We start from the raw sequence: 12,845 nt of genomic DNA, 5'->3' as shown, positions 1-12,845 counted from the left end.
ACTGTGTGGAGAGAAGTAAGGAGTATCATACTGTGTGGAGGGAAGTAAGGAGTATCATACTGTGTGGAGGGAAGTAAGGAGTATCATACTGTGTGGAGAGAAGTAAGGAGTATCATACTGTGTGGAGAGAAGTAAGGAGTATCATACTGTGTGGAGAGAAGTAAGGAGTAGTATACTGTGTGGAGAGAAGTAAGGAGTAGTATACTGTGTGGAGGGAACTAAGGAGTAGTATACTGTGTGGAGGGAACTAAGGAGTAGTATACTGTGTGGAAGGAACTAAGGAGTAGTATACTGTGTGAAAGGAACTAAGGAGTAGTATACTGTGTGGAAGGAACTAAGGAGTAGTATACTGTGTGGAGGGAACTAAGGAGTAGTATACTGTGTGGAAGGAACTAAGGAGTAGTATACTGTGTGGAAGGAACTAAGGAGTAGTATACTGTGTGGAGAGAAGTAAGGAGTAGTATACTGTGTGGAGGGAACTAAGGAGTAGTATACTGTGTGGAAGGAACTAAGGAGTAGTATACTGTGTGGAGGGAACTAAGGAGTAGTATACTGTGTGGAGGGAACTAAGGAGTAGTATACTGTGTGTGGGGGGGCTAAGGAGTAGTATACTGTGTGTGGGGGGACTAAGGAGTAGTATACTGTGTGGAAAGAACTAAGGAGTAGTATACTGTGTGGAAGGAACTAAGGAGTATCATACTGTGTGGAGGGAACTAAGGAGTAGTATACTGTGTGGAGAGAAGTAAGGAGTAGTATACTGTGTGGAGGGAACTAAGGAGTAGTATACTGTGTGGAAGGAACTAAGGAGTAGTATACTGTGTGAAAGGAACTAAGGAGTAGTATACTGTGTGGAAGGAACTAAGGAGTAGTATACTGTGTAGAAGGAACTAAGGAGTAGTATACTGTGTGGAAGGAACTAAGGAGTAGAAGTAAGGAGTAGTATACTGTGTGGAGAGAAGTAAGGAGTATCATACTGTGTGGAAGGAACTAAGGAGTAGTATACTGTGTGGAAGGAACTAAGGAGTAGTATACTGTGTGGAGGGAACTAAGGAGTGGTATATTGTGTGGAGAGAACTAAGGAGTAGTATACTGTGTGGAGAGAAGTAAGGAGTATCATACTGTGTGGAGGGAAGTAAGGAGTAGTATACTGTGTGGAGAGAAGTAAGGAGTATCATACTGTGTGGAAAGAAGTAAGGAGTATCATACTGTGTGGAGAGAAGTAAGGAGTAGTATACTGTGTGGAGAGAAGTAAGGAGTAGTATACTGTGTGTAGGGAACTAAGGAGTAGAATACTGTGTGGAAGGAACTAAGGAGTAGTATACTGTGTGGAAGGAACTAAGGAGTAGTATACTGTGTGGAGAGAAGTAAGGAGTAGTATACGGTGTGGAGAGACGTAAGGAGTATCATACTGTGTGGAAGGAACTAAGGAGTAGTATACTGTGTGGAAGGAACTAAGGAGTAGAAGTAAGGAGTAGTATACTGTGTGGAGAGAAGTAAGGAGTATCATACTGTGTGGAAGGAACTAAGGAGTAGTATACTGTGTGGAAGGAACTAAGGAGTAGTATACTGTGTGGAGGGAACTAAGGAGTGGTATATTGTGTGGAGAGAACTAAGGAGTAGTATACTGTGTGGAGAGAAGTAAGGAGTATCATACTGTGTGGAGGGAAGTAAGGAGTATCGTACTGTGTGGAGGGAAGTAAGGAGTATCATACTGTGTGGAGAGAAGTAAGGAGTATCATACTGTGTGGAGAGAAGTAAGGAGTATCATACTGTGTGGAGAGAAGTAAGGTGTAGTATACTGTGTGGAGAGAAGTAAGGAGTAGTATACTGTGTGGAGGGAACTAAGGAGTAGTATACTGTGTGGAGGGAACTAAGGAGTAGTATACTGTGTGGAAGGAACTAAGGAGTAGTATACTGTGTGAAAGGAACTAAGGAGTAGTATACTGTGTGGAAGGAACTAAGGAGTAGTATACTGTGTGGAAGGAACTAAGGAGTAGTATACTGTGTGGAGGGAACTAAGGAGTAGTATACTGTGTGGAAGGAACTAAGGAGTAGTATACTGTGTGGAAGGAACTAAGGAGTAGTATACTGTGTGGAAGGAACTAAGGAGTAGTATACTGTGTGTAGGGAACTAAGGAGTGGTATATTGTGTGGAGAGAACTAAGGAGTAGTATACTGTGTGGAGAGAAGTAAGGAGTATCATACTGTGTGGAGGGAAGTAAGGAGTATCATACTGTGTGGAGAGAAGTAAGGAGTATCATACTGTGTGGAGAGAAGTAAGAAGTATCATACTGTGTGGAGAGAAGTAAGGAGTAGTATACTGTGTGGAAAGAAGTAAGGAGTATCATACTGTGTGGAGAGAAGTAAGGAGTAGTATACTGTGTGGAGAGAAGTAAGGAGTAGTATACTGTGTGTAGGGAACTAAGGAGTAGAATACTGTGTGGAAGGAACTAAGGAGTAGTATACTGTGTGGAAGGAACTAAGGAGTAGTATACTGTGTGGAGAGAAGTAAGGAGTAGTATACGGTGTGGAGAGACGTAAGGAGTATCATACTGTGTGGAAGGAACTAAGGAGTAGTATACTGTGTGGAAGGAACTAAGGAGTAGAAGTAAGGAGTAGTATACTGTGTGGAGAGAAGTAAGGAGTATCATACTGTGTGGAAGGAACTAAGGAGTAGTATACTGTGTGGAAGGAACTAAGGAGTAGTATACTGTGTGGAGGGAACTAAGGAGTGGTATATTGTGTGGAGAGAACTAAGGAGTAGTATACTGTGTGGAGAGAAGTAAGGAGTATCATACTGTGTGGAGGGAAGTAAGGAGTATCATACTGTGTGGAGGGAAGTAAGGAGTATCATACTGTGTGGAGAGAAGTACGGAGTATCATACTGTGTGGAGAGAAGTAAGGAGTATCATACTGTGTGGAGAGAAGTAAGGAGTAGTATACTGTGTGGAGAGAAGTAAGGAGTAGTATACTGTGTGTAGGGAACTAAGGAGTAGAATACTGTGTGGAAGGAACTAAGGAGTAGTATACTGTGTGGAGAGAAGTAAGGAGTAGTATACTGTGTGGAGAGAAGTAAGGAGTAGTATACTGTGTGTAGGGAACTAAGGAGTAGAATACTGTGTGGAAGGAACTAAGGAGTAGTATACTGTGTGGAGAGAAGTAAGGAGTAGTATACTGTGTGGAGAGAAGTAAGGAGTAGTATACTGTGTGGAGGGAACTAAGGAGTAGTATACTGTGTGGAGAGAAGTAAGGAGTAGTATACTGTGTGGAGAGAAGTAAGGAGTAGTATACTGTGTGGAGAGAAGTAAGGAGTAGTATACTGTGTGGAAGGAACTAAGGAGTAGTATACTGTGTGGAAGGAACTAAGGAGTAGTATACTGTGTGGAGAGAAGTAAGGAGTAGTATACTGTGTGGAGAGAAGTAAGGAGTAGTATACTGTGTGGAGGGAACTAAGGAGTAGTATACTGTGTGGAGAGAAGTAAGGAGTAGTATACTGTGTGGAGAGAAGTAAGGAGTAGAAGTAAGGAGTAGTATACTGTGTGGAGAGAAGTAAGGAGTAGTATACTGTGTGGAGAGAAGTAAGGAGTAGTATACTGTGTGGAGAGAAGTAAGGAGTAGTATACTGTGTGTGGGGGGGCTAAGGAGTAGTATACTGTGTGGAGGGAACTAAGGAGTAGTATACTGTGTGGAGAGAACTAAGGAGTAGTATACTGTGTGGAGGGAACTAAGGAGTAGTATACTGTGTGGAAGGATTTAAGGAGTAGTATACTGTGTGGAAGGAACTAAGGAGTAGAAGTAAGGAGTAGTATACTGTGTGGAGAGAAGTAAGGAGTATCATACTGTGTGGAAGGAACTAAGGAGTAGTATACTGTGTGGAAGGAACTAAGGAGTAGTATACTGTGTGCAGGGAACTAAGGAGTGGTATATTGTGTGGAGAGAACTAAGGAGTAGTATACTGTGTGGAGGGAAGTAAGGAGTATCATACTGTGTGGAGGGAAGTAAGGAGTATCATACTGTGTGGAGAGAAGTAAGGAGTATCATACTGTGTGGAGAGAAGTAAGGAGTATCATACTGTGTGGAGAGAAGTAAGGAGTAGTATACTGTGTGGAGAGAAGTAAGGAGTAGTATACTGTGTGGAGAGAAGTAAGGAGTAGTATACTGTGTGTAGGGAACTAAGGAGTAGAATACTGTGTGGAAGGAACTAAGGAGTAGTATACTGTGTGGAGAGAAGTAAGGAGTAGTATACTGTGTGGAGAGAAGTAAGGAGTAGTATACTGTGTGTAGGGAACTAAGGAGTAGAATACTGTGTGGAAGGAACTAAGGAGCAGTATACTGTGTGGAGAGAAGTAAGGAGTAGTATACTGTGTGGAGAGAAGTAAGGAGTAGTATACTGTGTGTAGGGAACTAAGGAGTAGAATACTGTGTGGAAGGAACTAAGGAGTAGTATACTGTGTGGAGAGAAGTAAGGAGTAGTATACTGTGTGGAGAGAAGTAAGGAGTAGTATACTGTGTGGAGGGAACTAAGGAGTAGTATACTGTGTGGAGAGAAGTAAGGAGTAGTATACTGTGTGGAGGGAACTAAGGAGTAGTATACTGTGTGGAGAGAAGTAAGGAGTAGTATACTGTGTGGAGAGAACTAAGGAGTAGTATACTGTGTGGAACAATTTAAGGAGTAGTATACTGTGTGGAGGGAACTAAGGAGTAGTATACTGTGTGGAGAGAAGTAAGGAGTAGTATACTGTGTGGAGAGAACTAAGGAGTAGTATACTGTGTGGAAGGATTTAAGGAGTAGTATACTGTGTGGAGGGAACTAAGGAGTAGTATACTGTGTGGAGAGAAGTAAGGAGTAGTATACTGTGTGGAGAGAACTAAGGAGTAGTATACTGTGTGGAGAGAAGTAAGGAGTATCATACTGTGTGGAGAGAACTAAGGAGTAGTATACTGTGTGGAAGGATTTAAGGAGTAATATACTGTGTGGAGGGAACTAAGGAGTAGTATACTGTGTGGAGAGAAGTAAGGAGTATCATACTGTGTGGAGGGAAGTAAGGAGTATCATACTGTGTGGAGAGAAGTAAGGAGTATCATACTGTGTGGAGAGAAGTAAGGAGTAGTATACTGTGTGGAGAGAAGTAAGGAGTAGTATACTGTGTGTAGGGAACTAAGGAGTAGAATACTGTGTGGAAGGAACTAAGGAGTAGTATACTGTGTGGAGAGAAGTAAGGAGTAGTATACTGTGTGGAGAGAAGTAAGGAATAGTATACTGTGTGTAGGGAACTAAGGAGTAGAATACTGTGTGGAAGGAACTAAGGAGTAGTATACTGTGTGGAGAGAAGTAAGGAGTAGTATACTGTGTGGAGAGAAGTAAGGAGTAGTATACTGTGTGTAGGGAACTAAGGAGTAGAATACTGTGTGGAAGGAACTAAGGAGTAGTATACTGTGTGGAGAGAAGTAAGGAGTAGTATACTGTGTGGAGGGAACTAAGGAGTAGTATACTGTGTGGAGAGAAGTAAGGAGTAGTATACTGTGTGGAGAAAACTAAGGAGTAGTATACTGTGTGGAGAGAAGTAAGGAGTAGTATACTGTGTGGAGGGAACTAAGGAGTAGTATACTGTGTGGAGAGAAGTAAGGAGTAGTATACTGTGTGGAGAGAACTAAGGAGTAGTATACTGTGTGGAAGGATTTAAGGAGTAGTATACTGTGTGGAGGGAACTAAGGAGTAGTATACTGTGTGGAGAGAAGTAAGGAGTAGTATACTGTGTGGAGAGAACTAAGGAGTAGTATACTGTGTGGAGAGAAGTAAGGAGTATCATACTGTGTGGAGAGAACTAAGGAGTAGTATACTGTGTGGAAGGATTTAAGGAGTAATATACTGTGTGGAGGGAACTAAGGAGTAGTATACTGTGTGAAGAGAACTAAGGAGTAGTATACTGTGTGGAGAGAACTAAGGAGTAGTATACTGTGTGGAGAGAAGTAAGGAGTATCATACTGTGTGGAGAGAACTAAGGAGTAGTATACTGTGTGGAAGGATTTAAGGAGTAATATACTGTGTGGAGGGAACTAAGGAGTAGTATACTGTGTGGAGAGAAGTAAGGAGTAGTATACTGTGTGGAGAGAACTAAGGAGTAGTATACTGTGTGAAGAGAACTAAGGAGTAGTATACTGTGTGGAGAGAAGTAAGGAGTAGTATACTGTGTGGAGAGAACTATAAGGAGTAGTATACTGTGTGGAAGGAACTAAGGAGTAGTATACTGTGTGGAGGGAACTAAGGAGTAGTATACTGTGTGGAGAGAACTAAGGAGTAGTATACTGTGTGGAAGGATTTAAGGAGTAGTATACTGTGTGTGGGGGGACTAAGGAGTAGTATACTGTGTGGAAGGATTTAAGGAGTATCATACTGTGTGGAAGGAACTAAGGAGTAGTATACGGTGTGGAGAGAAGTAAGGAGTATCATACTGTGTGGAGAGAAGTAAGGAGTAGTATACTGTGTGGAGGGAACTAAGGAGTAATATACTGTGTGGAAGGATTTAAGGAGTAGTATACTGTGTGGAGAGAACTAAGGAGTAGTATACGGTGTGGAGAGAAGTAAGGAGTATCATACTGTGTGGAGAGAAGTAAGGAGTAGTATACTGTGTGGAAGGATTTAAGGAGTAGTATACTGTGTGGAGGGAACTAAGGAGTAGTATACTGTGTGGAAGGATTTAAGGAATAGTATACTGTGTGGAAGGAACTGAGGAGTAGTATACTGTGTGGAGGGAACTAAGGAGTAGTATACTGTGTGGAGAGAACTAAGGAGTAGTATACTGTGTGGAAGGATTTAAGGAGTAGTATACTGTGTGGAAGGAACTAAGGAGTAGTATACGGTGTGGAGAGAAGTAAGGAGTATCATACTGTGTGGAGAGAAGTAAGGAGTAGTATACTGTGTGTGGGGGGACTAAGGAGTAGTATACTGTGTGGAAGGATTTAAGGAGTAGTATACTGTGTGGAAGGATTTAAGGAGTATCATACTGTGTGGAAGGAACTAAGGAGTAGTATACGGTGTGGAGAGAAGTAAGGAGTATCATACTGTGTGGAGAGAAGTAAGGAGTAGTATACTGTGTGGAGGGAACTAAGGAGTAATATACTGTGTGGAAGGATTTAAGGAGTAGTATACTGTGTGGAGAGAACTAAGGAGTAGTATACGGTGTGGAGAGAAGTAAGGAGTATCATACTGTGTGGAAGGATTTAAGGAATAGTATACTGTGTGGAGGGAACTAAGGAGTAGTATATTGTGTGGAGAGAACTAAGGAGTAGTATACTGTGTGGAGAGAAGTAAGGAGTAGTATACTGTGTGGAGAGAAGTAAGGAATAGTATACTGTGTGGAGAGAAGTAAGGAGTAGTATATTGTGTGGAGAGAACTAAGGAGTAGTATACTGTGTGGAGAGAAGTAAGGATTATCATACAGTGTAGAAGGAACTAAGGATTATCATACTGTGTGGAGGGAACTTAGGAGTATTATACTGGGTGTAGATAGGTGGGGTCTTTATTTCTTATTTCTCCCTAGGAATGAGGAGCCCACTTTGGTAATTTTACCACCAACTCTAAGATGTCACTTCCCCATATGTAGGGAGTAGTACTATAAACCATACATAGAGCCATTATCGCCTGTAGTCTGTGTCATGTCCGTGTACATTCTTAGGTGTGTCCTGCATGAATTCCACATCCCTGGAGAACCTGCCGCCATGGACATGTTTACTTTCAGTTACATAAAGACCTTCCTGAGTTTACGAGTATTTCATGGTTGTTATCAGCCCACGTCACATTCCCTATCACCCACTGTAAGTCACATGCCAAATGGGAAGGGTTCGGAAAATATAACCATAGATTTTTACCACGGAAGAACAAACAAAGGAACCTACGGCGTATTTGCTTCTCTTAAAGCAGAAGTATTTTTTCTTCATGAATTCCGGCTGGTTGCAGAAATTGGGATCATTGGCTTTGACTTTCCATCCGCTTACTGGAGGAGACACGAGACATTTATGACATAAAAGTATAAGTAACACAAGACTATCGGCCATTGTCACCCCCTAGGGCAAATCTTACAGGTGTATCAATGCATAACTTGTAACGTTGCGATGGTTCCGTGCTGAGCTGAAGACATGCAAACTGGTCATGGCGAGAAATATCATTGTTTTTATGTAAATGATCACTAACTTCTTAGAAAAACTACATACAGTACATATTTTTAGAGTTATGGCATATTATTATCTTCTCTACATTCCTTATAAATTATTTTTACTTTAAATTTCACTTACTTATTTCACGCTTCCTAGCAAGATGGACAGAATCTCGCTGAGATGTCAGATTACAGAGAGATTCTCCACTGAAAATCATACAAGTTAAATTTTTCTTTGGTGTATAATTTTAGACATTTGGAAGGTCTTTTTGTGGTGTTTTCTTGTGATACATGTTTAGTTTTTCCTGTCCTGGCAGGTGCAACTTTTGGCTTTTTTTGGGACTTTTTGTTGCAAATGTCTCAAATCCAAAGTGACACAAGTCATGTGAGGAGTGGACACTACTGTAAATTTTCGATTTGACTCATTGGGGCACATTTACTTACCCGGTTCTGTTGCGATCCCGCGGTGCGTTGTCCGGTGAGGATTCGGGTCCGGCGCGATTCACTAAGGTTGTGCGCCCGATATCCTGCATCTGTCTTCTGCGCCGAGGTCCGCCGGAGTTCACCTTCTTCCTGGTGCCTGTAAGTGCTTGATCTTGCGTCATTTTTTAAAATTCAAATCCTTCAGGTTGCCAGACACCCATGCCCCAGGAATTCTGCTGCATGCAAGCCAGCGCCGGTGCGCCACAATCCGATCACAAAAGCAGCGCAAAACGGAAATATTCAGGAAAACCCAAAGGAATAGCGGTCCATGGACCCTTGATAAATGTTCCCCATTATTTTGCATCTTAACTCACTCTAACAACACCCCAGGGAGATGACATATTAGGGTGTGGTCACATGTGGTGTTTGCAATATTTTTTACATGATAGTTGGCAGGTTGGTTTCATTGCTGGAAGAGTAAGCACCTGTGCTACCATTTTCACAGCTGCTTACACTTCCAGCAACCAAGAAAAACGCTTTAAGGGTGCAGCCACACGTAACGCAAGTGCAGTGGTTACAAACGCAGTGCTTGGGTACTGGGGCGTCCTCGGGCCAATTTCGTGTGCATTTTTTTATGGAAACCAGAACCTGGTGTCTGGTTCTGGTTCATAGAAGCGCATAGGCGATCGAGCTGAGGCCGATCCCAGTACCTTAGTGCTGTGTTTGTAGACTCAGCACTATTGGTGGCTGTGACTGCACCCTAAAATCATGAATCTCAAACATGAATCATTGGCAACAGGACTCAGGACCTCCTATGACAGTGGTGGCGAACCTATGGCACTGGTGCCAGAGGTGGCACTCAGAGCCCTTTCTGTGGGCACTCGGGCCATCACCCAAGCACACCAGACAGGACACAAAGAATCTTCCTGCAGTTCCAAGCAACTTAAAAGAAGCTGATTTCACTCATATATTTAAGTGATACATACTTTGCTACTTGGGTATGTAGGAAGAGGGAGAATGAGTAGACAGGGAAAAATTATCTTTGGAAGACCTTCTGCTGGCCCCATGATTCTCTGTGTACGGAGGAACACTGGAAAGAAGCTAAAATTTGCTAAATTTTCCATCTTGTCCTCAGGAGGCCAATATGATTGAATGTTTTTGAAGAACAGGGAGCAATAAGTTAGTGCTTTAATTTTTGGTTGGCACATCGCAATAAATAAGGGGGGTTTAGGGTTGCAATTTGGGCACTCGGCCTCTAAAAGGTTCGCCATCACTGTCCTATGACATCCCATGTCCTTCTATCATCCATCGGATGGAGGGGTCCAAGATGTCTGCCCCCTGTCTCATACCCACCCACATAGCAGGGGCTAGAGAGATGTCCTTGGCACAAACCTCCAACTTTACCAGGGTAAAGTTTTGGGATTGCGACCAACCCCTGTAAACCTCATCAACAAATTAATGTCTCCATCAGCACGAGGCAACGGGTAAACAATCTTTTCAGACAAGGGTCAAAATCGCAATTCAGAATCAAAGATGACAAAATCAGAAGCAAATGCAAAATCCCTTTAACTTGAGTCAATGCCCATTCAGTGCTACAGACTTCAGTGTGAAAATTTTGTAGCATTCCCTGCTTTTTCAGTGTCTCCTGAAATTTGCACTGTGGGAAGTGTAGTGTACATCAGGCACTGTACAGTAGTGTTACATAGATAAAACTTACTGCCCCTTCCCAGTATAGCGGCTAGAGAAGGGTCTGTTGACCTGCTTGCTGATTGTAACCAGAAAAACTACTTACCTTTAGAAGTCTGCCGTTGTTCTCTAGTTAAGTCAACCCCATTGTCTTCTGGGAGAGTCTCTGAACCGTCCACGTCATCCTCTGTTTCATCACCTGAGTAGGAAAGCTTCCCATCGTCCGGCTTCTCTAGATCTTCAGTTGACGTTGTAATATTTCTACTCATTCTGTTAGTGCAAAGTAGAAGATAATAAAGTAGATTGATAGAGTGATAACATCTATAATACAATCCCTTATACACTGGGGATCAAAATTAGAGAACAACACATAATCTCCTAAATGTCAATGTCATTGTATGGTCCGGTGTGGATATATATTATCATGAGTAACATACTGTATTTTATTTCATAAATTGTATATATTTTCAAGCACAGAATAAAAATGAAACTTAGATAATTGTAAGACATTAAACTCAATTAGATAAAACCTGGTGCAAATTTCCCTAATTATATGACAAACTCTAAGTAACTTGGGCCTAACTTTTGAGTTTTCACTGACTTTGCAAAAATGTTCTGCCACTCCAAAGAGACTGAAACCCTCCGGCAGCAGGTTGTCCAGATGAAGGCCAAAGGGGGGGAGGGGGAGGGTGGCCCTATCAGCCACAGCGAGAGAAGATCACTCTAAGACTGTGATTTCTAAACTAGTCCACCTTTACAAAATCACAAACTCATTTAGAGTCCCCTAAGAAGGCTGGTGCCCCTGAAAGACAAAAGTAAGAGAGGACAGAATAATGCGGAATATCTCCATGGGTAATTGTTCCAACACTGCAACTGGAATTGCCGCTGGTTCAGCACTGAACAGGGTAAGGATCTGAATTGTCATAGTGTCTCATCAAGCCCAAACCTCCCATTAGCAGAAAGGATCAGAAAGCTAGACTCACCTTCGATGAGGAGAATGTTGTGTGGACAGAGAAGAAGTGGTCCACAGTTCATCATTGGGTCACATTTATAAAAAAAAAACATTGCAGTCTGTACTATGTGCAGTTTGCCTGTGAAGTGTGCAGAAGACGCCAGATTCATGGAATGTGCACTGCTCCAACTTTTTTTTGGTGCACCTTTAAGATAGAGTGTGCTACACACTTCTGTTGAATGTGGCCCATTATGTTCATCGACAAACTGGAGAACTCGAAACCCAAGGTTTGTAAAAAAGTCAGTGTAAGGTGGTGGAGGAAGTGTCATGGTTTGGGGAATGTTGGATCTGGCGGAGTTGGATCTCTCATTCAGCTACATGGATGAGTGAATGCAAGTGTGTGTCAGAACCTTCTTCCACCTTGAGTTCATCACTTAATCAGCCATTACCATACAGCACATTGCCCCCTGTCCCACAGAAAAACAGGTAAAGCTGTTCTTTTATACACTGAAATGGCCACAGCCCAGAGTCTTGGTCTAAACCCAATAGAAATCTGTAAAATAAATTTTGTAAAGCGCTACGGAATTTGATGGCGCTATATAAATAAAGATTATTATTATCCTCGGTGGCAAAGTTATGGCCAAGAAACGCATTACAGCCACAGAAATACAGAAGAGACTGGAAGAAGAGCGGAGACTTCTGATGTCCTGTGGCCGGTGCTGAAGTCATTCACAGCCACTACCACATGTAAGGTGCTACGCCTGGTACATAAACAATGTGACGAAATACTTGCCAGACTCCTTTATTTAGCTGATAGGGCTGTTGGCAGTTGAACCATCACAGATCTAATATTGGAAACTCTTTTATATCTTGGAATCGTGGTTTAGAGGGATTCTCCCACCTCCTTCAGGCATTATATCTAGAGATGAGCGAACATACTCGTCCGAGCTTGATGCTCGTTCGAGCATTAGCGTACTCGAAACTGCTCGTTGCTCGGACGAATACTTCGCCCGCTCGAGAAAATGGCAGCTCCCGCCGTTTTGCTTTTTGGCGGCCAGAAACAGAGCCAATCACAAGCCAGAAGACTCTGCACTCCACCCAGCATGACGTGGTACCCTTACACGTCGATAGCAGTGGTTGGCTGGCCAGATCAGGTGACCCTGGAATAGACTAGCCGCTGCCCGCGCTGCTCGGATCATTCTGTGTCTGGATGCCGCTAGGGAGAGAGCTGCTGCTGGTCAGGGAAAGCGTTAGGGTGTTCTATTAGCTTACTGTTAGGCAGGAGTGATTCTACAAGAACCCAACAGCCCTTCTTAGGGCTACAATAACGTTATACTTTTTTTTTTTTGTTTGCTTGTGGCTGGGCTTGCTGGCACTAGTAGTGCAGCTAGTACCATATTGTGAGGAATTTGCAGGGGGACTTGCTACCGCTGTGTTTAGCGCTTAGTGACGCACATATCCACCTCAAACACCAAAGTGGGAAAATTTATTAGGGGTTGGATTTCAATTAGGCAGAGTCTGCCAGTTTCTTTTTATTTTACGTTTATTTTTTCATAACTCAGCGTCATCTCATCAGTGTGCTTTCATACTTGGCTAGAAAATAGCCAAAGTAGAATCCAAACGGCTTACTT

General features: G+C 42.5%; 1 protein-coding gene across 1 annotated transcript in view; it reads right to left on the bottom strand.

Moving 5' to 3' along the window:
• LOC140117215 (phospholipid-transporting ATPase IC-like) overlaps window positions 1–12,845 on the bottom strand; it is a 74,820-nt gene that overhangs the window by 41,123 nt on the left and 20,852 nt on the right. Inside the window, exons 2-3 of the mRNA XM_072133710.1 lie at window positions 10,369–10,532; window positions 7,897–7,994 (exon numbers count right to left, since the gene is read on the bottom strand). Of these exons, the coding sequence (XP_071989811.1) occupies window positions 7,897–7,994; window positions 10,369–10,531 (261 nt within the window). The 5' untranslated portion in view covers window position 10,532. The remainder of the gene's footprint in view (window positions 1–7,896; window positions 7,995–10,368; window positions 10,533–12,845) is intronic.

Source organism: Engystomops pustulosus, chromosome 1, assembly GCF_040894005.1.
Source record: "Engystomops pustulosus chromosome 1, aEngPut4.maternal, whole genome shotgun sequence".
Classification (NCBI taxonomy): Eukaryota; Metazoa; Chordata; class Amphibia; order Anura; family Leptodactylidae; genus Engystomops; species Engystomops pustulosus.
This window is presented reverse-complemented; position numbering and strand designations above follow the sequence as displayed.